The 25,264-nt window shown below is 51.2% G+C and overlaps 10 protein-coding genes across 10 annotated transcripts; 4 read left to right on the forward strand and 6 right to left on the reverse strand.

Moving 5' to 3' along the window:
• Nucleotides 1-150: 150 nt before the first annotated feature.
• On the reverse strand, nucleotides 151-2,490 carry J7T55_011027 (uncharacterized protein; the record flags this gene model as incomplete). Its single annotated transcript, XM_053135138.1, has 1 exon — nucleotides 151-2,490. The coding sequence occupies one exon, from the start codon at nucleotides 2,488-2,490 to the stop codon at nucleotides 151-153; it is 2,340 nt and encodes a 779-aa protein (XP_052987095.1).
• Nucleotides 2,491-3,744: 1,254 nt separating this feature from the next.
• Nucleotides 3,745-4,872, reverse strand: J7T55_011028 (uncharacterized protein; the record flags this gene model as incomplete). The annotated part of the gene is made up of 3 exons (XM_053135139.1): nucleotides 3,745-4,063; nucleotides 4,130-4,700; nucleotides 4,860-4,872. The coding sequence occupies 3 exons, from the start codon at nucleotides 4,870-4,872 to the stop codon at nucleotides 3,745-3,747; spliced, it is 903 nt and encodes a 300-aa protein (XP_052987096.1).
• Nucleotides 4,873-6,170: 1,298 nt separating this feature from the next.
• J7T55_011029 (uncharacterized protein) lies at nucleotides 6,171-7,480 on the forward strand (the record flags this gene model as incomplete). The annotated part of the gene is made up of 4 exons (XM_053135140.1): nucleotides 6,171-6,202; nucleotides 6,443-6,500; nucleotides 6,616-6,947; nucleotides 7,081-7,480. The coding sequence occupies 4 exons, from the start codon at nucleotides 6,171-6,173 to the stop codon at nucleotides 7,478-7,480; spliced, it is 822 nt and encodes a 273-aa protein (XP_052987097.1).
• A 109-nt stretch (nucleotides 7,481-7,589) lies between these two features.
• Nucleotides 7,590-8,932, reverse strand: J7T55_011030 (uncharacterized protein; the record flags this gene model as incomplete). Its single annotated transcript, XM_053135141.1, has 4 exons — nucleotides 7,590-8,058; nucleotides 8,136-8,573; nucleotides 8,642-8,687; nucleotides 8,761-8,932. The coding sequence occupies 4 exons, from the start codon at nucleotides 8,930-8,932 to the stop codon at nucleotides 7,590-7,592; spliced, it is 1,125 nt and encodes a 374-aa protein (XP_052987098.1).
• A 1,407-nt stretch (nucleotides 8,933-10,339) lies between these two features.
• On the forward strand, nucleotides 10,340-11,147 carry J7T55_011031 (uncharacterized protein; the record flags this gene model as incomplete). The annotated part of the gene is made up of 2 exons (XM_053135142.1): nucleotides 10,340-10,626; nucleotides 10,865-11,147. The coding sequence occupies 2 exons, from the start codon at nucleotides 10,340-10,342 to the stop codon at nucleotides 11,145-11,147; spliced, it is 570 nt and encodes a 189-aa protein (XP_052987099.1).
• A 603-nt stretch (nucleotides 11,148-11,750) lies between these two features.
• Nucleotides 11,751-12,888, reverse strand: J7T55_011032 (uncharacterized protein; the record flags this gene model as incomplete). Its single annotated transcript, XM_053135143.1, has 3 exons — nucleotides 11,751-11,937; nucleotides 12,150-12,255; nucleotides 12,360-12,888. 3 exons carry the CDS (start codon nucleotides 12,886-12,888, stop codon nucleotides 11,751-11,753), a joined length of 822 nt encoding a protein of 273 aa, XP_052987100.1.
• Nucleotides 12,889-14,565: 1,677 nt separating this feature from the next.
• On the forward strand, nucleotides 14,566-15,780 carry J7T55_011033 (uncharacterized protein; the record flags this gene model as incomplete). Its single annotated transcript, XM_053135144.1, has 2 exons — nucleotides 14,566-14,741; nucleotides 14,898-15,780. 2 exons carry the CDS (start codon nucleotides 14,566-14,568, stop codon nucleotides 15,778-15,780), a joined length of 1,059 nt encoding a protein of 352 aa, XP_052987101.1.
• A 1,396-nt stretch (nucleotides 15,781-17,176) lies between these two features.
• J7T55_011034 (general substrate transporter) lies at nucleotides 17,177-18,885 on the forward strand (the record flags this gene model as incomplete). The annotated part of the gene is made up of 2 exons (XM_053135145.1): nucleotides 17,177-17,683; nucleotides 17,746-18,885. 2 exons carry the CDS (start codon nucleotides 17,177-17,179, stop codon nucleotides 18,883-18,885), a joined length of 1,647 nt encoding a protein of 548 aa, XP_052987102.1.
• Nucleotides 18,886-19,962: 1,077 nt separating this feature from the next.
• On the reverse strand, nucleotides 19,963-21,709 carry J7T55_011035 (succinate-semialdehyde dehydrogenase; the record flags this gene model as incomplete). The annotated part of the gene is made up of 5 exons (XM_053135146.1): nucleotides 19,963-20,554; nucleotides 20,632-21,235; nucleotides 21,296-21,427; nucleotides 21,525-21,606; nucleotides 21,674-21,709. 5 exons carry the CDS (start codon nucleotides 21,707-21,709, stop codon nucleotides 19,963-19,965), a joined length of 1,446 nt encoding a protein of 481 aa, XP_052987103.1.
• Nucleotides 21,710-22,921: 1,212 nt separating this feature from the next.
• Nucleotides 22,922-24,772, reverse strand: J7T55_011036 (uncharacterized protein; the record flags this gene model as incomplete). Its single annotated transcript, XM_053135147.1, has 3 exons — nucleotides 22,922-24,333; nucleotides 24,421-24,515; nucleotides 24,606-24,772. 3 exons carry the CDS (start codon nucleotides 24,770-24,772, stop codon nucleotides 22,922-22,924), a joined length of 1,674 nt encoding a protein of 557 aa, XP_052987104.1.
• Nucleotides 24,773-25,264: the final 492 nt, after the last annotated feature.

Below are 25,264 nucleotides of genomic sequence, written 5' to 3' on the forward strand. Positions count from 1 at the left end.
ATGCCCCCTCTTTTTGACAGAAATTATACCGATCCCGCGACAAGTCCTCCTCACGAGTGCCCAGCTCTCCAGACTGACAGAGCTTTCCCCAAAAACCCAGGAATTCTTTAACTTGAATTTGAGATGCATCGTACTCCTTGTATGTCGTCTTCATGACCCAGCTGCGGGAAGACCACGTTTGTGTACCCATTTAAGGGTATAGTGACGCTCCCCTCGACTCCATTTACCGGACCATGGAGCATATCCTCGTTGAAACACTCGCTCCTTGTTTTCGACCCGGTTCGCAAGCACTGTACCACTCTTCTTCCATGAAGTCGCCAGTGCTCTCAGGTGCCGGTCTGCGGCGCCATTCCTGTGCCTCATGCCCAGGTGTGCAAGCATGGGCGTAAGCCTCGGCTTGCGTCCAACTCGGCGTGGTGGTGCTTTCCGGCGCGTTGAGGATCTCCTAATGAAGTGGCCGACATCCAGATCCGAGTGAATGGTCATTTTCGGCGAGACATAGCTTTCCTTCTCGTAGCTCGTCGGACGACTGCTTTCAGAGGAGACGGACTCTGTCCACTGTAGCAGACTGTTCATGCTTGTGTCGGAAGACCCGCATGAGTATATCGTGTCTAGTCGGTCGCTGAACTCATATTTCTCGTCGCTGGCCTCGGTCCATCCCTGCCCAACTCTCAAGAGAGAGCCAGGCTGTCCTATACCCAATGGGGCTTCTAGTTCCTGCTCCAACAATATTCTTTGGAGATAATCCACCTTCTGTTTAAGTTCCTCTCTATCTTCCATTAGCACATCGATGTCGCCTTCCAAAAGTTTGAGTCCATCCTCCAATTGCTTGTTGTGACGTCGCAGCTCCTTGTTCTCCTCTCCTGCACTGGCTTGTCGGTTTGATATGGCCATCGTAGAAAATGCCGAGGGCAACACTGTTTCCGGCTCATCATCCGTAACATCGGCGTCATTATCATAGTCTGAATCTGAGTCCGACTCGGCTTCCATTACCTTGGCGTACAGAGGTGTCACTGTCATCTCACTGATGCAATTTTTCAGCTGAGCCCCAGGAAGTCGATCGCCCTTCTTGCCGTCTGTCTGCTTCGTATTCTTTCTCCGGTTTGCTGGCTCACTGCAAAGGTGATTCCGCCTCAAGTGCGCGGCCGCCCGGCTTCGTGTGCTGTATAGCTTGCCTGTGCTGCAGGACGTACACTTATCCAACGGAGACAGAGGCTGGCAATCGGTCTCAGCTCTTGGAACGACACATTTCCATCTTTTGACGTCGCCGGACCGCTCTGTTACAGAAGGCCGCCGGAGTTGTAGGGAAGGCAACTTTCCAAAGTTGAGAAGAATGTCAGCCAAAGTCTCAGGTGCTGGCACCATGTAAGCCACGAAGTCTCGCTCAGCCCCGAGGATCACATGCCCGTAGCAAGTCCCCGTGGCAGGATCAATGACTGCTGAGCCGGAGTCGCCCTGCTCAATCAACTCTGAAAGCTTGACGGTGTGCACTGCTTGGGACAGTGATGAGCCACCAAGCTTGAGCAAAGTCTTTTCAGGCAGGACCACGCCGGCAATTGGTCCGCGAGACGTCACCACGACGATGCTGATGGCTTCATTGCCAACCTTGGCAACGTTGAGGATCACTTTTCTCTGTGTACCGTCGCCTTCTCCTCCAAGGATCTCATTGCTAGCCTGGCCGATTTCTAGCTCTGACAGTTTGATAAGTGTGTAAGGCGGAGTTAACTTGTGGCTCGTCAGCGTAGGGTCCATCGAAATTGGCGATGCCGAATGCACGTCTTGGTCTTTCCATTTCAATGAGCAGCCGATTGCGCCACTAGGTAACTCGCACTCGTCGGTCTCAGAAGCCGACTTTGGCATCAAATTCGACTCCCCTAAGGCTTCTGCGGCATGGAGACTAGTGATCTGATACAGCTCCTTGCCAATTCTAAGTATCAGTCCGCCGGTCGCCTTTTGAACGCGTGACCCTGTCTCGGAGGATATTTTGAACTCGAGTCTTCTGCCGAGTCGCGGCCCCGATATACCACTCGCAACAGGATTTGAGGTCTTGGGGTCACTTCCGTTGGTTCCAGAGGCATGTGAGCCTCTAGATTGGCATTCTTCGTTGGGCAAGGAATTGGAAACACAGCCGACTGCGAGTGGGAGAGAGCACGGATCTTGCCGGGAATCTGGACACCGACGAAGAGAGCCACGGTCTCCCATTGCCGCTTCAGGCTTTTCCATTGCTTCTTGACTATCAGAGCAGATCGTGATGGTCGGGTTGGCCTTTTCCTGTCTTCGGCCGATGATGTTCAGCTGAGGAAATATTGGCGATCCTTCTGCCGCCTTGATTTGGCTCAAACACCGCTCGACGCCGTATCGGATTCTGGTATTGTGCCGCTCTATGGCTCGCCCTGTGGCATTCCAGGCGCTTGAACCGTCTGCTTCTTTGATAAGAATGTTTGGGTTCTTTCTAAGAGAAGTTCTCAAATCTGGCCAGAATGGATGCATTTTGGGGCGTGGTGTGTTGATGTCTGGGAAAAAGTGCCGTCAGCCAACGATAACCATTTTGAGTGAATCAAGAGGCCAATCAGTAGCTCGAACTTACCTAGTCGTCTGACTGGACAAAAGAAGATGGCGCTTCTTCCTCGCGGGCTCAGCCTCAAATGTGTGAGAGCCCTTTTTGGTTTTGGCGAGCACTTATGTACGTCAGAAATTCGGACGCAGCTCACGAGATCGCCGTTGCTGACAGCTTAGGTTGTGGGTTATCTGGGCGCGATTTGATTACAGAGGCTATAGCTGAAAAGGAAAAAGCCTTCATCCTAGCTTAAAAGATTAGAAGCACCACCAAGTAAGCAACTAGAGCCCTTCGGTCCATCTTATGGTGGGGGAAGCGAAATTCTAGGTATGTGTTGGTAAGAAGATGGCCTACATGCATGCATACACAAGCTACACCGATCTTTGCCCATTTGAGCGCCACGAGCTCAGCCTGCATCTTTTTCTTTCGGCGGCGCTTACATCTTGGTCTACCGGTCAGTCTTCCTCACGCTCACCCTCTGCCTGCGTCAAGTCCCACCTGCAGCCCCCAGTACTCCCTATTTGTCCAGTGTTCAGGGTGCGTGATCATAGCACGTTGTGTAACTAGGTGACTATGTTACGCAGCATCAACTCAACCAGCCTCCTTGACGTTGCTGACAGAAAAGCAGGGAGACTCAGGCATGGTAAGCATGCACAGCGCACATGCGGGAAAATATCACTTGCAGTAACGCTGCTTCGCGCACGAGGCCGACACTCAATGATTACATAAATTTGAGCCGGAAATCGCATGTCAAGAACGCCGAATAGATTTCGAAGCGGTGACCTGGTGTGGGATCCCTTCCGAGCTCCTTCAGCCTGTTTCATGTGGGTGGCGCTTGAAGACCTGGAGCACTCACATGGATCAGCGGGGAACTCATCGACGATCCTGTTAAACTGCCTTTGCTTGATCGAGGACGGCACAAGATCAATACATGCTAGGGAGTGGCTGACTGCTGAAAGCTAAGACAACACACAAACCAAACAAATAGATATCTGCCACGCACGGGGTGAAAATATTAATTGTTTATAACTTAGATTTGAATATTTACAAATAGAAATGAACGACCCAACTGGGATGTGGTCAGTCGGTATGATCGAAATGATTATCTGGCCCTGGGACGAACACGGCCGGTCTCCGGAAAGCACTGTAGAAGCCTTCCTAATAACTACTCTTGAAGGGATCGAGTCTTAGAAGTAGTAGTCATATTCGTAGCACAGCGAGCCGGAGCGCGTATCGATGACATCCCCCAAGGTCAAGTTCGCGGGCACGAGGCCGTTGAGGCTCAGGACAGTATCCATCTTCAGGGGGTTGGTGCAGGGGTAGCTCCAGTCGGCACAGCCGCCCGCGAGACTGGCGGCGCTCTTACGCGTGCCGTTCCCGCCCTCCTGCCACGATGCGTATTGTGCGTCGACGAAAAGATGGTGCATGAAGAAGGCGGGGTCCTCGGGCGCAGCCCAGACGTCTCCCATGACGGCGCCGATGCCGTTGTGGCCGGAAGCGTGGGTTCTGTCACAGGCAAATTGTAAGCAAATTTTGTAACTGAAAGAATTCAGGGTCGACTAGAGTTCTTACCCAGTCTCCAGGCAGCCGGTAAACTGGCGGATGCGATCTATTTGCGAACATAACTTGATGTAATCCGTGGTGATCTCTCCAGAGATCGTTTCATTACCCGCGCGCGACAGACAGTGGACAGTGTTGTTGTCCCCTCCCGGTCCAATATTGCAGGTCTGGTTGGCAAATTTGCCGTCGGTGACACAGAACTTATCGTTGTCGTCGTCGACTGCTTCGGGCAGCGAGCCAAAATACTCAGGAGTGAAAATGCTGCTCTCGTTGAACTTGCCCGCATCGAGAGTCTCATCCCACCATGACAGGGGCCTGTCGAATCCGCACTCGTTGCGTAGTAGGGCCTCGAAAGTCGAAACGAAGGCACGGTGCCAAGGAAGGAAGATTTCGTTGCCGTGAACAGCGTGCGTAAGGATCTGGTGGGTTTTCGCGAGGTCTTCCCAACGGCTCTGAGAGGGGGCGAAGTGCTCGCCGGCCGAGGGCTTCTTGGTCAGGCACGAGATGGCATCTACGAAGGCCTCGCGGTCGCTAGCCGGGTAATTACGCCACTCAATCCGGGTAGAGAGAGAAGTGCTCCATGCTAATGCCAATATGAGCATTCAGGAGATCATCAACCATCAGCAAGAACTCATAACATAATATTGAGCCGGCCGAAGTTTCCTTCTATGCAGGAACGGGTAACTCTCGAGTCAAGACCACGGCTACTGAGGCGGAGCAACGCTTAGAGCCGAGCACGCACTCGCGGTGTCCATTTATTCTGGGACCATCTGCCAAGAATCAATTTCGAACGTTTCTAGCAAGAAAAGAACCACAGCCTGTAGTGTTTCAGAAACACAGCCCTACAGGAGGTACTAGCCCGTCATTTGCTAGGGGTCTTTAAGGTTAAAGAGGGAGCACGGCACAATTAACCCCCCTAACGGATCCACACGCCATGATATTTATAGACATCGTGACCGGCTACAGTCAATGCTTGTCCTTTTCCTGTGAACGCTGAAGACAATTCCCAGTCCTGTAAAGACATTAGAGAAGCGAGAAAGGGGTTTAGTTAGTGCAGTGCGCTTTCACTAGCTGAACTGGGTCCTGCTTGTCACCGATTTGCACGGGACATTTCCGCATTGCGAGCATGATGTTGGCTATGGAAGAGATGCATACAAGTGTACAAGAATCATGATTTGACAGGGGTTCTTAGTACGCAGTAGACGGCTATCCGGGAGAGTAGTTTGCAATACGCTATTCAATCCAAAGGTCCTGATTGAAAGCTGTATAGTAGAGTCCCATGTGTGCTCAATCTAGCAGTCGGCTGTGTAGTCACATATCCCCTTGCCCTCTACTTATATGGAACATGAAGATGGCAACAATAAGAACTGCTTCACGTTGGTCTATTTCATGTCTGAGTGCACCCCGTCACGTTCCGCTTGGTGATCAAGCGGCTTGCGGATGTGATCGATGGGCATATCGAGAGCATCCTGGGCATGCACTGCCTTGTTTCTGCTGCCGATAGCATGGTAGAGCGCGACAGTAGCTTCCAAAGAAAAAAGGAAGAATAGTATCTGTCAGCTGCAAGCCATCCCGTCCACATGCAGACAATGTACCCAAGACCTCGACGTGCATCAACGCGGCGTTCAAAGACCAGCCTTCTGCTTCGATGAACTCCCCTTCCACCATTTTGACGAAATCCTTATCAATCAGGATTACTACACCCGAGATACCCACTAGTTGTGCTTTAGCAGCTTTGTCTAGGTTTTTCTCTTGCACAGCCTGATCTATCAAGGCTTTTTATGACAGCCAGGCGGGAAGCGCACAAGTGCCTTCGTTGCTCTATCTGACAACTTTGAAACTCAAGGATCAACCGCATTTATGAATGCAGTCGGATGTAGTCTTAATATCTACATATTTACTACGTGTCAGAGGGCACATCTTGCAATCTAGACAAATTTCAAAAGGCCTCATGCCTACCCGTCTATTTCTTCACAAATTTGAAGTTGTCCCAGACTTCTAATGGCGCACTCATCGAGGATTAAGATGGTACTGACTGTCTCAGAGCCAAATCATGATGGCCTTTAGGGAATCTAGAGCAGAGTCGTAGGCCAATATTGAGTATGGCAGTGACTAGTCCAATCAGGTTCATCTGACAAATACACCTAAAATCATGGGTAAGAGTTGCGACCAGAACTAGAGAAGTGTTGGTTCTGTGAGATGGACAGCTGCTTAGGTACCCACACAAATGCCTTGCAATAGGTGGATGACCACAACCAACAGCTTACGATCAACTCTTATCACATACGACTTTATCATTTTTTGTACTCCCATACCCACTCTTAGTCAGCTCCAGAAAGCTGCAGAGTATTTGACCAACGTCGCCTCCGTGCTCGGCACTCGCGTCTTCAAGTTCGCTGAAAAAACATATTTCCAATTCAAGACAAGTCAGATTCAAGCAGGTCTAACGGCACCACGCAAGTTTTTACTTTCATTCTCAACTCTTCTAACACCCGCAGCTACGGAGATCAAGCATGGCGCACAATCAAATGTTTCAGTACTCCCTCGCGCTCGGGCTCATGGACGGTGTCGCCGACAAGGGTCTGCCTATCTCCGAGTTCCTCAAGCACGGGGACCACGGCTTGGGCACATTCCGCTTTATGAACGGCGAGATGATCGTGCTCGATGGAAAGGCCTACCAGATGCTCTCGGATGGATCTATCGTTGATCTTGATTCAAACGGTGATGCTATCCACCCTTTCGCCCAAATAACACGCTTCAAGCCCGAGGTTGTTACTAAGGCTGTTGTGCCTAGTAAGGAGGAATTGAATGGCATTGTGACTAAGCTTGTGTAGGTATATTTATCTTTTCAAAGCTTCTGTTTCTCATTACTGCTGGGGCAGTCTCATTCACGCTGCAATGTCTTCGTTGTGCGAGATATCGAGTCTCATGGCCAAGGACACCGGCTAATTGCACCCGTACAGCCCTGGATCTAAGAATCACCTTCTGGCTATGCGCCTAGATGGTGTTTTCAAGTCTGTTACCGTCAGAACGGCAGCAGGACAGACAGAGCCGCACCAGGGTCTACTTGAAATCGGCAAAAACCAGGTGTCCTTTACTTTTGAAAACGTCCGTGGCACTCTGGTAGGTTTCAGGCAGCCTCACTATCTGCAGGGTATTGGTGTTCACGGCGACCACCTGCATTTCATTACTGATGATAAGAAGCGTGGTGGTCACGTTCTAGCGCTGGAGAGCGACGGCGAAGTCGAAGTGAAGGCGGCCCAGATGTACACAATGACGCTGGAGCTGCCCAAAGGCGATGAGGATTTTGACAAGGCCGACTTGCTGGGAGCCCACGAAGATTTGAAAACGGTGGAGGGTTGACATTCAGATTTCATGCTACTTTCAAAGGTTGCAATGGCGCTGCGTATGGAACAGAGTTTGGACACCCACAAAAGATTGTGCAGACAGCTAAAATTATGGATTCTGGGACTCAATATCTGTCTCTGCCCCCAACAGAGGTAACGTCGCTCAACTCCAATGCATCGGACCTCCGCCCCGACTCCGCGTTCCTAAGCGCCTCAAAACCTGGATCGAGCGCCTCCTCACTCGCCGTGGTGAGTATCGTAGTGTTTAAAGTAGGATATGGATCCGACGCCTTGGACCGCTTCCATTTCCGCAGCCGCCTCTCCTGAGGTGTCTCGGGTTCACCGCCCTCCCTATCGAGTTTGAACCGCTGCGTGAGAGTGCGTGGGGCGTTTGCTGCGGCGGCTGGGCTTATTTTGGCGTCCCGCGATCCTTTGCGCAGAACGAGGCGGACGAACCAGGTGCTTACTATGGGTGCGCAGCCGGCAACGATGCCAATAACTTGCTCTGCCAGAGCCAGTATGACTACGATCATGTAGATTACCGTTGTGTCTGTTCCGTCGGCCATGGGTACTTGGTAGGCAAGGCGGGCGATGCTGGATAGAGGCGCGAGTGTGCTAGGAGGCGGCAATATAAGTGGATGGACCCCAATGAAGAACAAGATTGAACTGACCCGAAGGCAAACAGAGCCCACACAGCCCACTTCCGCCTGCGGCTCATATTCAGCCGCCATACTGATGCCATGGGAATTAATAGCACGAGCAAATCGCTGATGATGTTGATGATTGACGCCGAAATCAACACCATGTACTGATTCACGCAGCTGCTGCCATAAGGCTTATTGTATGGAACGCATTGCAACGCGATAGCCAAAATCAGGCCAACCGTATAGAGAAAGTTGAGCCACACGACAATTTGAATGATCCACCAGAGTGCGCTGCGTGTGACGCCCTTGGGAAAGAAGAGCCGAATGTAGAGCAACAGGATGGAGAGCTTGGCGAAGAACATGCTCGTGCGGGCGACCATTTGGAGGTCCTGAAAGAGCTCGACATATTGCTTGTATTCTGCGACGGGCGTGTCTGCGTGGTGCACTGCCGTGTCTGCCGTCAGCCTGCGGAAAAGAGACGAATTGATGGAGATTGTGTACTTCCTCCGCCGTGCTGCATCATCATCACCAACAGCGTGCACAGCACGATGGTGCCCATCCAGGCCACGAGCATGGACCCTAAAACACACCAAGGATTTGTCAGCTCGAGCCTCTTGCGCGAAGGAAGTAGTCTGGAACTCGTTGAACCTACAATCATCCCACCAGAATTGCTGGTAAACGGTAAATCTGGTGTAGAGGCGGGTTCCAGTGAATATTGTCGCTAGAGAGAGGAACAAAACGCTCACTCCTATGACAGTTTCACTGCTGATGGGAGCCCGCGATCGCGCCTCGTCGGTTATGATAGTGGGAAAATCTTCAGCCATGTTCTCAACATAGTCGGGTCATGGCGCCCTAGGGCCCAACCTTGGAAAGACGAACGATGGTCTGCGCACCCAAGTGACGAGATGGATGGTCTTTGGATCTCATAGAAGAGTGCCAGGCCCACAATATAAACACACTAGCCCAAAATAGGCACCAACGACGGTTCTTATAGCAGTGTCCAGGGATTATCTGCCGCTTGGGAACACCTGCTGAACTCGGTCGCTATCCGCAGACCGATGTTGAATTTCACTGAGGAAAATCCACATTGCCTGATGCGTAAGCAGGCGAGGTTCCATCCCACTGTACTTTTGCTCCAAATTCACCCCTCCCCTCTTTCCCGAGTCTGCATGTCTCGGGTTCCACACAAGGTCCCTTGCTGCAAGTTCCGGTAATCCGATGGTTCGGCAGAGAGTATTAAAGTATGCGCAAAGGTCTCCTCGAATAGAAATCATACCCAGTATGGAGGATTTTGACAATAGTCAAGGCATAGTTCTAAGGACTATTCCAGAGATATCTGACCTCCCAACGTTGACGACTGCGAGAACGGAGGACGATGTCTCCTCTCCCCCCACCCACACTTACAAGCACGACACTGCGGGGCACAAGTAATCCAACCATGTGAGCTGTCAATTCGCATAGATTGAACTTCTCAGCATTGCGCCCGCCCAAAATCTTGGCCCCGTTCAGCTCCTGCCCCTCGCCGGCTCAGAGTCCTCGCTTATAATCACTATCGGAATTCTTGATGCATGGATGCCTCACCGGTCAATGCAATGTAACGCTATCCACTGTTCACGGCCCGATTCTTACACGCAATCAGGCGGAAGGAGTATTACAGCCCTCTCCGTAGGAATTGAAGCACGGGACGGAACGTTCCCATGGTCCCATCGCGCAATATTTCCACTTGGCGGCGCGGACGCTTGTGGAGTTTCGAGACAGCTGAAAGATTGTAAGGGTCATTACTACACTGGAAAGGGGATAGTACTAGGTAGGGAAGAGAATTGTAGGGACAAAAGCTGTGTGAGTATTTGGTGGACGCGCATAGGGATCAAGAAATTTTGATCATCCACCGAGGACCCTGGACTTCCTGGATCCTTCTGGCCCACTCTATGTATGCAACCTCTTCTCTTAAATGGACGATCACATCGTGATTTCCGATCATCCGTTGTTTCTCTTCAAGATCTGCACATGCTTTGACTACCTTAGCTGCTCGTCTAAGCGCCTCTGATTTGCATCTGACCGAACCACTGGCACTCTGCTGGTCGAACACCTCTTTCCTGCATCTTTCGTGAACCTACGTGTCTCCCGTCAGCCTACCAATCTATCTGCCTGTCTGCTTCACCTGCATTTCAGCTTACCATCCTCCCTACCCCGCCAAATTACCATCCACCGCCAGTGCAACATTGCTCGAGATGCACAGCATGGGACTGCTCCCCACCGCAGCGAAGTTACTGGCTGCAGGCGCGCTGTTGCTCCAGCCGGCAGCCGTCGTCGCCCTGCAATTCAATCTCACGGCCCTGGGCGCGGCCAATAACGCGTCGACGCTCGAGTGCTGGCAGATGGACACGCCCTTCTCCATTTCGACGCAGCAGGGCACTGCGGGCAGCGCGCAGCTGCAGCTGGGGAACACCAGCACGATCTCGTATAGCGTGCTGCCGGCGCAGTATGACGCTGGGGTGCACAATGCACCTGCGAATCAGTAAGTGCCGGGCTCCGATATTTGATTCCCCGGGCTGGTGATTTGGAGGGATTCGCCTTGCATACTGCAGTTGCAGCGAGGTCCAGCTATTCGGGTATCTGCAGCCAGCCCGGGTTAAGCTTTGTGTAATCTCAACCCTGTCAATGGCCGCAAGGCTCGACAGCCCGTTCCTTTTCCAAGTTTGTCCGACAATGTGCATACGCACATGCATATCTACATGCTGACCACTCCCTCCCAGGTGGGTCATCTTTTTGTCTGGCCTAGCCCACATCACCCTCCCAGAGGACGACACCACTGAGGTGTATGTGTCTGGTGGGCAGTTCGGCCTCATATTTGCAGCAGACACGTCTGATGTCAGCGCGAGTGGTCACGCCACGTCATACCCTGGTACCACTGAGACGATTGCTATACAGATCCCGACTGAGGATGGCGAGATACCGGCGCACTCAATCTTACATCCTGGGCCCTGTACTGCGAATGATACCTTGGGGTTGCTGATGCTGGGGGCTGGAGGCGCGTGATGCAGCGTTGTCTGTTACGGAGTGCGAAGAAGTCAGTGTTTGTAGGGGATATTGTTTTTGAAATTTGGACAAAATACAGGTATAACAACATATAAGAATCTTAAAGCTGCTATTACAGTAGGATCTAAGGCTGTTTGAAGGCATAGACGGTTGATAGGGTAACTGAAGAGGACATTGAGATGTGAGTTTCTCGTAGAAAGAACTTAGAACGGTAGGGTTGCGGAACACAAAGGTTCAACGCCAGGTGACCGAGCATTCGTTAGTCGTCATACTGATCCAGCAATTACAAGCTTGACTATGACAACGAGGACAGCATCCTGTATTTTCCTGTATCTATGCCGCTATGATCTCTGGTATTGGGGAGCCCAGCATGGCCCGTCGTTCCTCCACAGCCGTAGACGACTTCTCAGCCGGCTACGCGCATGACTATACCTCATTTACCTTCCGAGACAGCCCCTGAGGAGGCCACGCTCCCGTCTACTAGCCGCGGCCTCCTCTCTCCTCGTTCTACACTTTCGCCATTCTGTTACAAAGGCTCCAAGGGACTTCTTGCCCGCCATCGTGTAGCAATAGCCTGGCAGGTTTGCGATATGCCAGCAGCCGTTAGTCCATCAACCGAGACCTCGTTTCCGGAAGATTCTCTGTGCCTGTGAGGAGTATGACAATGCTAGCAGGTATATCTTGCCAGCAGATACTGCACGAAGACGTATTCGGGTAGCCACCTGCTCCCTTGTGGTCAGGCTCGGGGGCCTTCAGCCGCAGGCAACACGTACTTGGCCTGAGGCCATTGCTGCAGAGGAAAAACAACTACAGTACGGCAGAATTAACAATGAAGATAGCTGAGGGAAAAGATTCTGAAATTTTCACTGATTGGGAGACCAGATAAGTTACTGTTTTGCGGTACACGTAAACTTGCCTGCCCACACTGATACTAGAAGTTTCAGAACGATTCACAATCAACTCGGGTACCATTGATAGTGAATTGAACAAACTTCAACGAACCGAGTTGACACCTGGCGGACGGCTCTTCTGCGGGTGCATCGTAGTTCATGAACTGCTGACTCCTGCTCATCCTCAGACCCATCAGACTCTTCAGGCTTCTCAACGACTAACTCAAACTTGAGCAAGGTCTTGTAACCTCCTCCTACAACGGCTCACCCACACTTGAGCACACCAATAAGTACGAGCATATATATCCCTGTTGGTTCATACTGCCCGAAGACGCAGATCCAGCCGTATCTCGCAATTGACGAATAAACCTCGTTTCTTTCTCCTCAGCCGCTCTTAAGCTATCTTCAATCTTCCTCTTGCGCCTCTGCTGATCATCCTCCGTATCTGCTCTGATACCGTTGTCATGCGGGATGATGATAGCGACCCCTTGGCCGAAGCCGTGTTCTGCGTAGTGACGATGTGCACATTCGAGACACTCTTGAGCGACGATCACTTTGTTGACATCTATGATGCCAAACACGTACACCAGTGCCTCCTCACAACGAGACGCGTCAATGAGGAAATTCCTCTTTGAAGTATCTTGGGAGAGATTTGCTAGACTCCCCGGTTTCGCGCCACCAATATGGTAATGAGGCAAGTCTCCCACTTGGAGACGACACCACTTCTCCTTCAGAGGCACGCTTGCCTCGTTGCTCCTGGCGCCGCAAGTGCAGACACCAATATTGTGACCCCGCCTCCGTAAATCACGCCCAATGTTCAGCGAACCAACCACAATGCCACCCTGCCTCATTCGCAAGATGATCTCTCGAGGGCCAGAGTCCCAACAGGGCTCCACGTCGTTCTCGTTGAGTCCGCAGGAAAAGTCTCAGTAGTGCGGTACAGACAATCCACATCGCTGTGCTTATTCCTAGTAGATTTGGGATGATAGATTCCCCAGTGGTAGATTCGTGATTCTTAGATCAGTATATTCCATCCCACAGCACTCTAGTAGATTTGCATTCAGTAGGTACCTTTTCCAGCAGGTTCCTTTTTCCAAGAGGTTCCCCCGCCGCGTGCCCCAAACGGGTCCCCTTGGTGCCAGCGTGTTGGTTCAGAACAGGTGTTAAATAAAAAAGAATATCACTGTACGTTTGCTTCCACACGAAGGCTTGAATATCTATATCAAGAATCTAGGAAACCCACGCCACTGCTTTGCTGTGGCTAACTTGACAACAAATCTAAGTGATATCGCCACTTCAAAGAATGAGAAGCTTTTCGCACTGTTGCAAATCGAAAATCTCCCGTTGCATCGCGCCATAAACATATGTCTCGCTAATGAATTGATACTGGCCATCATCCATAGTCCTCTGTAAGATTACCGGCACCTTACACCCTAGAGAATAAATATTTCGTCACCAGGGACAGCACATCGAGGCGTTCCGCAGGGCACTGTGAAGGAGGTCGGCCTTGTACCACTATGTACCCGACCTATTTTCCGTTTCCCGTTTCCAGGATCGGGAATTCCAGATCTGGGAAACCAGGTAGGGGAGCTGGTACCGGGTACCTAAAAGGAACTTAACGGGAATTGAGCCCGACGTGGGGGTGGAACCCACACCCTTGAGATGAGAATTTTCAATATACAAAGGAAGGTAGAGGAATGAAAAGCCAGAAACTTGAGAAATGGGCAGTTGGGAAGTCGAAAAGAGCACTGCTGGGCTGTTTTCCATGATCTCAGAAATATGGGCGGGATTGCTGCGATCTCAGAAATGGGACAATGATTCCTTAATTGTAAGTACCTTTAGAAGTAGGTCCAGGCTCGATTCTAATTCCAATAGACTACCTGACCCAGGGTGACTACCTGTTTCAAGTTGAAATATCTGGTAATGAAGACTGTCGTCTACATTTCCAGGGTGCAAGGTACCTAAGTAGACAACTACGGGTTCCACAAGCACAAGCGTCTAGTTATCCATCACGATCCTACGAGCCACTCTGGACGCGTGAACATATAGCTACGCCGGCCAGCGTCCTAATTGGGGCATTTGGGGCAATTGGATGGGCCGTAACATGTCAGTATCGCAGTCCCTCCAAAAAGCACTATGAGTGCAGAACAGTATGCCGTTGGTAGGACGCCTTAATTCGTAATTTCGCAGGATGGGCTACTATTCCGTCCAATAGAAGTGAAATACCCTCCTAAGTCTGGTGGCCAAGTATTTACTTCGTGAGATGTGGAGGGTGGTGACCAGACGAGTGTGGTTCTGCGGCAGCTGCTCCCACGGTTGACCAGGTCTCCGAAACTGGTAAGCGTCAAGTGGAGAATACACGACAGACCGACAAGGAAGCGGTCTCGAGTGCTGCCTAAAATGTCATCAGCAGAATCCTCATAAGAAATCCATTAGTAAGCGAAAAGCCTCCTTATCCAAAGGCCGCTCTGCCCCGTGAGAAGGTTCTTCCGATGATCGTGTGACAAGGAACCAGCAACAGATACATCATGGCTTCCATTCACCACCTCATAAACCTCCACGACAATAGATCGCTTGCCAATGATACCACCTCATCCGCATCTGTGAGCCTCGAGGGCACAAATAAGCAAACGACCCTATCAAAAGTCTTCAATAGCGGTAGACGAAATCTATTCAAATATGTCAGTGGCCTTTTGTTTCTCGGGTGAGTACGCTGCAAGATTTCTCTGACGCTTCTACATTACTGAAATGGCTCTGTTATAAGTTTCACTGCACAATCTGTGTATTTGTATCGGCTCGAGGCTGGATTAGTCCGCATTTCCAATGACCCTTTCGATAACTGGTTTGGGCACGATATTAGCGGCACTATGCCCGAGGTCTGGAGCGAGGAACGCCAGTTATTTCTGCGTAAAGTTTTACCGGTGCCAGTTCATTCTCATAACGATTACGAGCGCCGGATCCCTCTCTTCGAAGCACTCGGGTCCGGGTGCATAAGCGTTGAAGCCGATGTCCACTTGAAAGACAATGATCTTCTAGTCGGGCACTCTGACGCAAACCTACACAAAGATGTTACGCTACGTTCCCTATATTTGGAGCCCCTCCAACGTATATTGGAAGCGCAGAACGTGGCGACTAATACTCGACGCGGCGTTTTTGACCTCGCCCCTGAGCAAACTCTGGTCCTCCTCGTGGACTTTAAAAGCTCAGGGCCGGAGGCTTTTGCGGAGATGGACGCCCAACTACAATCGTTGCGAGACCTTGATTTCCTCACGTACTGGAACGGTACGACTCGAATCATGAGGCCCCTTACCATTGTAGCATCGGGCAACAGCAATTTTGATTCTGTGCTTGCCCTGAATGCGACCCACAGGGACATATTTTGGGATGCCAAGCTTGAAAAATTGGTCGCCGGCGATGACAGCCTAGACAACGAGTCGCCCACATACAAGTTCAACCAGTCGAACTCTTACTTTGCCTCGACAGAATTCAGGAACGCCATGCTCTACGTCTCCCCCAGCGATAACGGCACATCCTATACCCAACTCGAACAAGCAGGAGTAAGAGGCTTGCTGACACGATATTGGGATACTCCATCAGAGCCTCCAAACTTGAGGGAGGTTGTATGGAGAGTTTTGGTTGACGCTGGCGTCGGCGTTTTGAACGTGGATGATTTGGGTGCTGTGAGAGCAAGGGCCAAGGGGGTGGGAAGCCTTGGACAGGGCACCACCCATCCCACGATTTAGTTTACCATTCCGGGACTAGGTTAGATACATAGCGAGATTAAAGCAACTTCAGAAGGTTTAGCTATTTAAGAGTCATATCGTAGACGAATGATAAAAGATCAGCAGTTTATAATGATTACTGTATCCAGAAGTATGACTTGCCATCAATGATGACACACTTCAGAGAGTTTCAAAAGTCAGGCGCGACAAGGCATCGTCGGTTGTGGGGAAAGAGGTTGGTTTTGAGGTAGGAGATGTGGAACAGCCGGAGTCGGGACGCTCTCGTTGAGCAAGCCCAGGACGGGGACTCTTCCGAGCGGGATCTGTAGTGGGCTCAGGGCTGAGCGCATACAAGAGGTCCTTGAACTAAAGCAAATAAGGTTGCTGACTAATTCTCCTCGCTGCCGTAGAGACCGCTTCCGAGCGAGGTGTGTGTTTTGCTCGCGCCTGATAGCTGCTTGGCTTGGGAGGCAAAATGGCTCAATACAAACCTAGGGCCTCCCCTAGGACATAACATTATTTGATTAGATCAGGCATAGGAAAGACAGAGCCGATACCAAGATGGTGTCTTGAATGGGGGTTCCTATTTACTTAGGTGCTGGGATTGCAACTGGCAAAAATAGTCATCCAAACACATTCCTTTCGCTTTACGTGCCAATGAGTTAGAAACGTTGAAAGTGTATCGGCTCTTGAACGGAGGCATAAGACACCTCAGGACGGTTTGTAAGGCAACAGCGATTCGATAAGAAGCAAGCGGAATTGGTCAGTTGGTGGACAGGAGTTGATTCCTGCATTGTGTGCCGCTGAGGCAGTTCGGCTGTCGACCAACCCATGTAAAACCAAAGCACCTCAAAAGAGGCTCCATTTCCCGAGCGAGCCCGATCGTGATTGCAAGGCAACCTCAGGTGCAAACATGGCAGGCAATTCATGTGTGCCGGGCTCCCCCTGTTAAGACTACGGGGGTACAGCGGGGTCACTGCGGAATGCTTTTTCCGGGGTATGGGGAAGCAACACCTTGACCCCAGACCAGCTCCTCTTACCCCAGGTCTGTAATGAGCTGGGGTCGGTTGCACCAGTTTACGCCGCACCCTCGGTCCCCAGGTTCCACCCATTCGTCAGCGATACCTCCTCAGCGGGCCCGGATTGAGGACCGAACCTCAGCACTCAGGGGCCTAGTGTATAAGTATTAGCCTCTTCTGTCTCATCAGTCTATCCCGCGTGCCTTGCTCTCGCACAAACTTTGATCTCTCGATGGTATGGAATGACAGGCCTCGCCAATATTCCATCAACCACTACTTTGGACCACTTCTCTTTCCCTCTTATCCTTTTTCGACACATTCTCTCCAAAGTCCACCGCCACGAACATAATTGATCTGGGATATCTAGTTTTCTATCTATTTCGGTCATGTCTACAGATATGAAGATCAGCCCGGGAGCTGATGTCCAAAACGGGACCACCACCACATACGAGCACAAGGAGGGATCGCCCACCGAGTCTCAGAACCTGTCAGATGGAGACATGTTCGGAGAAGATGTAGCATACGGGCCGAACGGCATTCGTGGGCTCCTCGGAAACTCATATGTCTTCGGGGCCGCGTTTCTTGCCTCGCTTGGAGGCTTCTCCTTCGGCTATGACCAGGGCGTTATCTCCATTATCAACGTCATGGATCAGTTCCACAATACTTTCCCACAGACTAAGACTGCCTTTGGTACTAGTTTTATGACTGCCATGTTGCTGTTCGGTGCTTTCGTGGGCTGCATCTTCATGCCGTACGTGGCCGACAAGATCTCGCGGAAGCGGGCTCTGACTCTGGTCGTGGTCATCTTCGATATCGGCGCTATTATCCAAACCTCAGCTCATAACTATGGCACTCTTGTGGCTGGAAGGGCCATTGGTGGTATTGGAGTTGGTACACTTGCAATGGTATGCAAACCCTCTTGAACATTTCTCGTCTTTTACAGAAGGCTAACGCAAAGACACCATAGGGTGCTCCACTATACATCTCTGAGATCGCCCCACCGAATCTGCGAGGGACACTGCTCGTTCTAGAGTCTATCTCTATCGTATCAGGTGTTGTCATTTCTTTCTGGATTACCTACGGCACCAAAGATATCGCCAGCGAAGTTTCCTTCAGGCTTCCTCTCGGATTGCAGATGGTTTGCGCCACGATCCTCGGTGTTGGCATTCAGTTCTTCCCTTACTCACCTCGATGGCTAACTCTCGTTGGCCGTAACGAGGAGTGCCTTACGAGTCTGTGCAAGCTGCGCGGTCTGCCGCCCTCTGACGCTCGTGTGCAAAAGGAGTACAGGGGCATCGTTACCGAGATCGAGTTTAACAAGATGGCACTTGCGAAGAAGCATCCCGGAGCTGGGAGCTTCAAGCTGGAGGCCCTCTCGTGGCTTGATCTGTTTGACCGGAAGATGCTGCGCAGAACCGCTGTTGGGTGCGGAGTCTGCTTCTTCCAACAATTCTCTGGTATAAACGCCTTCATCTACTACGCTCCTACACTCTTTCGCTCCATTGGACAGTCTGATGAGATGTCCCTTATCCTGTCGGGTGTCTTTAATATCCTTCAGCTGGTTGCTGTTGCTATCTGCTTTGTTATTATCGACAAGTTGGGACGAAGGCCGTTAGCCATTATCGGTGGTTTCGGGTCCTGCGCCTGCTATATCATCATTGCTGCTTTGGCCGGTGTTTACGAAAAGGACTGGCAAGCAAACACGGCCGCGGGTTGGGCATGCGTCGCCATGGCCTTCTGTTTCATCATGGTTTATGGTGTTTCCTATTCTCCGCTTGGCTGGAGTTTGCCCGCTGAGGTATTCCCCAACTCTATGCGTGCGAAGGGTGTCGCTCTGGCTACCTGCGTCAACTGGCTGTCCAACTTTATCATTGGCATTGCCGTTCCTCCAATGCTCGAGAATATTCAGTTTGGGACCTATGTATTCTTTGCCTGTTTCTGCGGACTGGCTGGCATATGGGCGGTGCTTCTTGTCCCGGAGACTAAGGGCAAGACTCTCGAGGAGATTGATGTCTTGTTCGGGGACACCAGCACGAGGGAAGAGATGGAGGTTATGAAGGTGGCTGCCTCTGCGGCTGACCAGGTTGCTGCCGAGCAGCATGTATAATGCATCGGATTAGGCATTGACGCTTTCGTATTGCATTCTTGGGCTTCCCATCATCTTCACGGAGCAGGAGAATGTCGAGAATTATTGGAAGGGTCATTTAATCTGCTGCTGGAAGTCAGGTGTTGCATTTTGAGATTATACGCACATCACTTCAATGTTGGGAAATACGCTGAGCGACAGTCAACTCTTCTTTTGCTTCCAACAACAAAATTTTGCCACAAGATAGCATCTGCGATTGTAGAATTCAATGGCACCGGCCCCATGTGCTTAGATTTGATCATTTGCGCCCGTTCAAAAATTTCCTGCCTGCCACCCATTTCTGACTCGCCCCTTGATCGGGATTCAATTCCGCCTTCGTTTCGACTAATATAGTTCGGAGGTCCTACTCTTGGGAGGCTTGGCTCGGAATATGAATCCCGGATGAAGCGGGGATTCTTGTTACCGAAAGAACTACAAGGGCTTTTACACTATGCTGACACTACTTTGGAGCCTGGATGTTGAAGTCGGGCGAATTTCTGACCCAACATCGGCATGATGTGCTGTTCGAGCCCCATCTTTGTATTTGAAAGAATTGGAATATCTCAATATCAAATAAATGTCTCTTTGAGTGCCTCATGGCATGGGCATGGGTCGGCAGATGATTGGGTTGAACAAGCTTCTTCTGTCAGGAGACGCTAAGAACGACTGCGGCTGCCGCACAAAGTGAATGCGAAAGCTCGGGACTCTCATTCAGACAGGACTACATTCTCAGCCCACTTGTGCGGCAATTGACCCTCACCCTGCTCACATTCAACTGAACGTTGACTCCATGCTACTTACAGCATACAACGCTTTCCGTCAATTACAATTCGTGATAGTAACTTCCTGCAGTCCGAGATTTTTCACATGACGCGACACCTCACCCAGAGGCAAAGATAAACAGCAGGTATGATGACGGCTCTCGAGTGTTTCTCCTGAAGGAACTTTTTGGAAATTTTTGCTTTCCATTTTGTTGTTCGTCGACAAGCTCAATTTGGTTTAATCGACTCAAAGCGTGCTAGATGACTGGTGTAAGCCATACAGTTCCTGCTGCTAAATTTAGACACCGACGTTCTGGTTTCCAATTGTGACGCTCTTGATAATTTGGTACTCCTCGAGACCGTAAAGACTGCCCTCCTTTCCGTATCCGCTCTCCTTGACTCCCCCAAAAGGAGCCTCGGCCGCGCTGATCTTTCCGGTGTTGACACCCACCATACCACACTGGAGTTTCTGTGCTACACGCATCGCCCGCGCGATGTCTTGTGAGAAGAAGTATCCTGCCAGACCGAATTCGGTATCGTTGGCCAGCCGCAGAACCTCCTCTTCGGTCTCAAACTCAAATATGGGAGCGAGAGGGCCGAACGTCTCCTCCTTGCTGACCAGCATCTTTGTTGTGACGCCGGAGAGCACCGTAGGCTCGTAGAAGAAGCCAGCCTTTTCAGGCGTCTTGCCGCCGAGCTCAATTTTTGCGCCCTTTGAGATGGCGTCGTCGACATGCTCCTTGACCTTGTCTACGGCGGCCTTATTCACTAATGGACCCTGAGTGGTTGAGGGCTCCAGCCCCGGTCCCGTCTTCAGCGCCTGAACAGCGTTGACGAGCTTCTCTGTGAAAGCCTTGGCCACGCCCTTCTGAACGTAAAGTCGATTTGCGCTAAGGACCTACTATCAGCATCCAGAGTAGCATTTGCGCCGTGTCAGGCAGCAAATTGGGGAGGGAAGAGGACTTACCAGACACACGTCTGCCCCGAGCAACGAAACTTGCAGAACATTGCACCCTCTACGGCCAAGTCGAGGTTTGCGTCGTCGAAAATAATGAATGGCGCGTTCCCGCCCAACTCTAGACTGACCTTCTTCAGGGTGCCCGTTGCCAGCTCGGCCAGTTTCTTACCCACACCAGTCGAGCCCGTGAAGCTGAGCTTCTTGACCAGCGGACTTTTGGCTATCTCGGTGGCAGCTGCACGGTCCTTTGTAGGGCAGACCTGAATTGTCGCAGGGGGCAGACCGGCCTTCACGGCCAGCTTGGTAAGAGCAATACAGGTGTATGGTGTCTCGCTGGGTGGCTTGATCACAACGGAGTTCCCAGCGGCGAGAGCCGGGCCGACTTTCCTGGTAATCATCGCAGCAGGGAAGTTCCAGGGTGTGATGATCCCACACACGCCCACTGGTTCTCGGATGGTCATGAGAGTGGTGTGAGGAGTAGAGGATGGGATCGTGACGCCATAAGAACGAGTGGCCTCTTCTGCAAACCATGATATGAAGCTTGCAGCATATACGATCTCACCCTTTGCCTCGCTCAAGGTCTTTCCGTTTTCAAGGGAAAGAACGGCCCCGACTATCATCAAACGAGTCAGAACACACGTAAGCCGAATTTTTCAATATGCTGCAAACTTACGGTCATCCAGGTTCTCCAGGATCAAGTCATTCCATTTTCTTAAGAGAGCTCCTCTCTGGGTCCCGGTTGTGCTTTCAAAAAAGCTTCGTTGTGCCTTGTCCGCACTCTCGATGGCTTTCTGGAAATCTTCAACTGTACAGTTTGACACCTTGCCCAAGACAGTGCTTGACGATGGTTCTATTTAATCTCAGTAAGAGGAAATCTGGAAAGCCAGAACTTGGAAACCAACCGTAGACGTCAAATGTCTTGTCCTTAGAAACCCATTGCCCGTCAATAAAAGCCTCCCCCGAGAACAGGCTGCTATCCTTGAGCTGTGAAAGAGAGTTAGGCCATCAGCGCTCTGCTTTTTCTTCACGGGAGCCCTGCGGCATATCTCACATTCTTCAAGTGCTTTTCGTGATAAGACATGATCATTAGGCTCGAGAATTGACTTTGAGAAAGTCTTTACAATGCAGTACCAGACAATAGTTGCCAACGTGTGTATCGATATACTCTCACGATGGAAAATATAGGTCAAATCGCAAGCCCCCAAAACATCCACGATTCTGGGCATATTCTGTCGCTTTTCAGTATGGCATGGATGCGGGACGTGTCGCGGTTCGGATCGCCGTCGCGGAACTCAAGCCCCGAACCCACTTGTCCCCCACGCGTATCCCGGAATTTGGGTCCGGCCAGACAAGACTTTGTGCCGATCGGGATCTTAAATCCATATGCGTATCCAATATCCGAAAATCACTCTGAGGATGACTAGTGGGCTGGCTTCGGCCGCTCAACCAGGCAAAGCATGATGTTGCTGTTCGGAGACGATGACGGCTCTGGGGCCACGCGTTTCATCCTTGGCGCCTTCAGAGCAGACCTCGTGACAAAGTCAGACTTATTCGTCATCCAGCCTTGCCTGCTCTGGCCTTGCGTACTATTAACGTAATGACCGCTTACATACGTACTTTCAAGGCATAGTCGTAAGCCACACCGAGACAGACTACAGTCATAAGTACTGTGTGGCAACCCAAAAATGGGTACTGCCCCAATATTGGGAAATCAAGCGTAAATACAGAATCTAGACCTTTGCCAGGATATTTCGAACTTTAAAAGATTGATCTTCCCACCTTACCAACGCTTTATTTGTTGCTTCCCTTTGTGAAAATTTTGCATCGATATAGAAATTCTGCGTTTTGCCCCCAAGGTTGCAAGCATGTTCTTTAGTCCATGCCCAAGTCTTACAGCATAGATGTAACTGATGACTTCGTCACCTCAATGCCGTAAATATCAGCTTTCTGCATGCCTGCTAAATGATGTCTATATGTGGAGCGTTGGATGTAGAATTGCCTTCTCGAAGCGAGGCCATCCTGATTGTCCTGGCATCCTGTCATAGCGCATAGTCATGAGTCTCCTGCGCTGTGTGAGCAACTTCAAAAGAAATTTGGACCATGCTAGAGACGTCTAGCTCACTGAGGAAAGGTAGTCTGAAGAGATATTCATTTACTACATAAGTATGTAAGAGATATGTGTTTTCCAACCAACCGAATAATCACTGAAGCATTCTAAAGTTGTAAGCCGCTATGTTCCCTGTGCGACCAATTTGTCGATGACTTAGAAATAGTTCACCCAACAAGGAAGAAGTGTTGCTCATCGAAGAGCTCTAGTCACAATAGTTTTCAGGGTATCAAGCCGAGCAATGTTAGCATTGCGACCTCCAGAGCGTGCCGCTGCCGCCACGACACCGAGGATAAGCAGCGCCTTGGTGAGCACCCCCGCGTTCACTAACCAGCGGCGAACAGTGTAGAGCGGCCACAGCTTGCTTCCGCCGATGAGGTTGAAGGCCGACCAGTCGGGGAAGTATGTGGCGGCCCAGTACGACCGCGCCATGCCGGGCCAGGAGGCAGCGTTGCGGCCGAACTTGCCGATGTACCAGTTCGAGCAGTCCCCTGAGAACACGGTATTGGAGAGCTCCTTGTGTATCGCATTCGTCGTGAAGTTCTCGGCCGTCTGCTTGACCTCAATTATGTCCGCCCGGTGGTCGAGCAGGGGCGTGAAGAGTGACTTGACGGCGTAGTCGACCTGCGTCTCGCACGCGAATAGCGCCGAGTTGTTGGCGGGAAAGGTGTTCGGGCCAAAGAGAATAGCCAGGTTGGGGAAGTTGTGGACGTGGGTGCCGAGATATGCCTGGGCGCCACGGCATTCCCTCCACTGCTGGTGCAGCGCTCGGCCATCAGCGCCGATGATGTGCATTGGCGTCAGGAACTCTGAGACCTGGAATCCCGTAGCGAGGACGATGATGTCGAAGTCATCCCGTATTCCCGAGGCGCTGACAATGCCGGTCTCTGTCATCTCCTGGATACCCTCGGGCAGCAGCTCAACATTTGGCCTATTAAGGGCGTCAAGGTAGCCGGGGTCGAAAATGCGGCGCTTGCATCCTAATGGAAACTTTGGAATGATGTGGTTCCAGTACTTCTCTGGCGTCTTGGACTGGATGTACTTCTTTGACTCGCTCTCCATCTGGGCGCGCAGCCTGAGGCCCTTCGGGGTCGGGAAGTATGTCGTAGTCTCCTCATCTGCATCGAGGAAGATCTTGAGGCGTAAAAGTCGCTCCCAGAGAGGAATCCACTTGAACATAAACTTGTCCAGCTCGGTGTAGTACCGGTTCGGCCGGGCGTGGAACCATTGCCCACTGCGAGCGTACTGCTTCACGAAGGTTGCCTTTTCAGCCATGGCCGGAACCACCTGAGCCGCGCTGCAGCCGTTGCCAATGACGGCGATGCGCTTGTTTGCGTATGAGACAGAATGATCCCACCGGGCGGTGTGGAACATGTGGCCCTTGAAACCCTCCATACCCGGGAACTTGACGTCTCGCGGGAAGGAGATGGCACCAACGGCAGAGACAAAGACGGTGGCGTAGCGTGAGTACTCAATTCCTGACTTGAGGTCCTTGAGGTTTACCTCCCACTTGCCGAGATGATTGTGCCACTTCGCGCCGATGCACTCAACCGACGGGTGGACATGCTTGCGGATGTCGAACTTGTCGACAGTATCCTCCATGTCTACCATGCACAGGTCAGTTTTACCGCTTCAAGTGGGTAGCGGATAGGCAAATCGTGAGATGACTGGACCGCCTGGACAGAACTTACATTGAAGGATCTCAGGCTGCTCGCACAGCTGCTTCGACCAGTTTGGATTTGGGTTGAAGCTGAAGGAGTAGAGGTGCGACTGAAGGTCACATCCACTGGTGAAAGCGAAATGGGTGATTAGTTTTTGGTCTCGGATTGTAAAGACTTTTATTAACCCCCTTCCTCATTCCGTTTTCTTGACTTACCATCCTGGATATGTGTTTGCTCTCCAGGTGCCGCCAACACCATCGAGTTTGTCATAAATCAAGAAGTCATGAAAGTTGAGCTCATGCTTCAGGCGGTAGGCCATGGCGATGCCCGCCGGGCCTGCGCCGATGATGATGGCATCAAGGTTATTTGCATAGGCCGACATTGTGGAACCAAAGATGTCGAATAGCCCAGATCAGATGTTAAGTCAAACTTGGGTGAAAGTCTGTGACCATGAAGAAGCTGAAGATGATGTCCAAGGCTAGAAATGGCCGACACGATTAAGTTCTGATGGACTGACTGGCAATGAATGTTTCAGGCTCCTAGGCATGGCTCAAGTCCCGGTGACTTGAAGAAAACCATCGCCTTCCCCTGACTATGTAAAGCGACGATGAGATCTATTACCCCAGATTCGCGCTGTGATTCCGGGGCTTGTTGCCCCTCGGAGTGTATTTGCGGCGTAGCGTTTGGCGACTATGTGGCCCACCTGAATTGGTGGTCGGAAATCAGATCCCGCGGGCTGCTGTGTTTCGGCGACTCCTCGCCTGCCTCAGACAAACTCGGCACAGCATGCGGTTCACAGCCACCCTCCGAAGCCAGTACGGTCGCACCACAGTAACGGCTTTCACATGGCTCCCGGAATCGTGTCGTAACTCAC

The sequence above is a fragment of the Diaporthe amygdali genome (genome assembly GCF_026229845.1).
Source record: "Diaporthe amygdali strain CAA958 chromosome Unknown NODE_52_length_282706_cov_64_790073, whole genome shotgun sequence".
Lineage (NCBI taxonomy): Eukaryota > Fungi > Ascomycota > Sordariomycetes > Diaporthales > Diaporthaceae > Diaporthe > Diaporthe amygdali.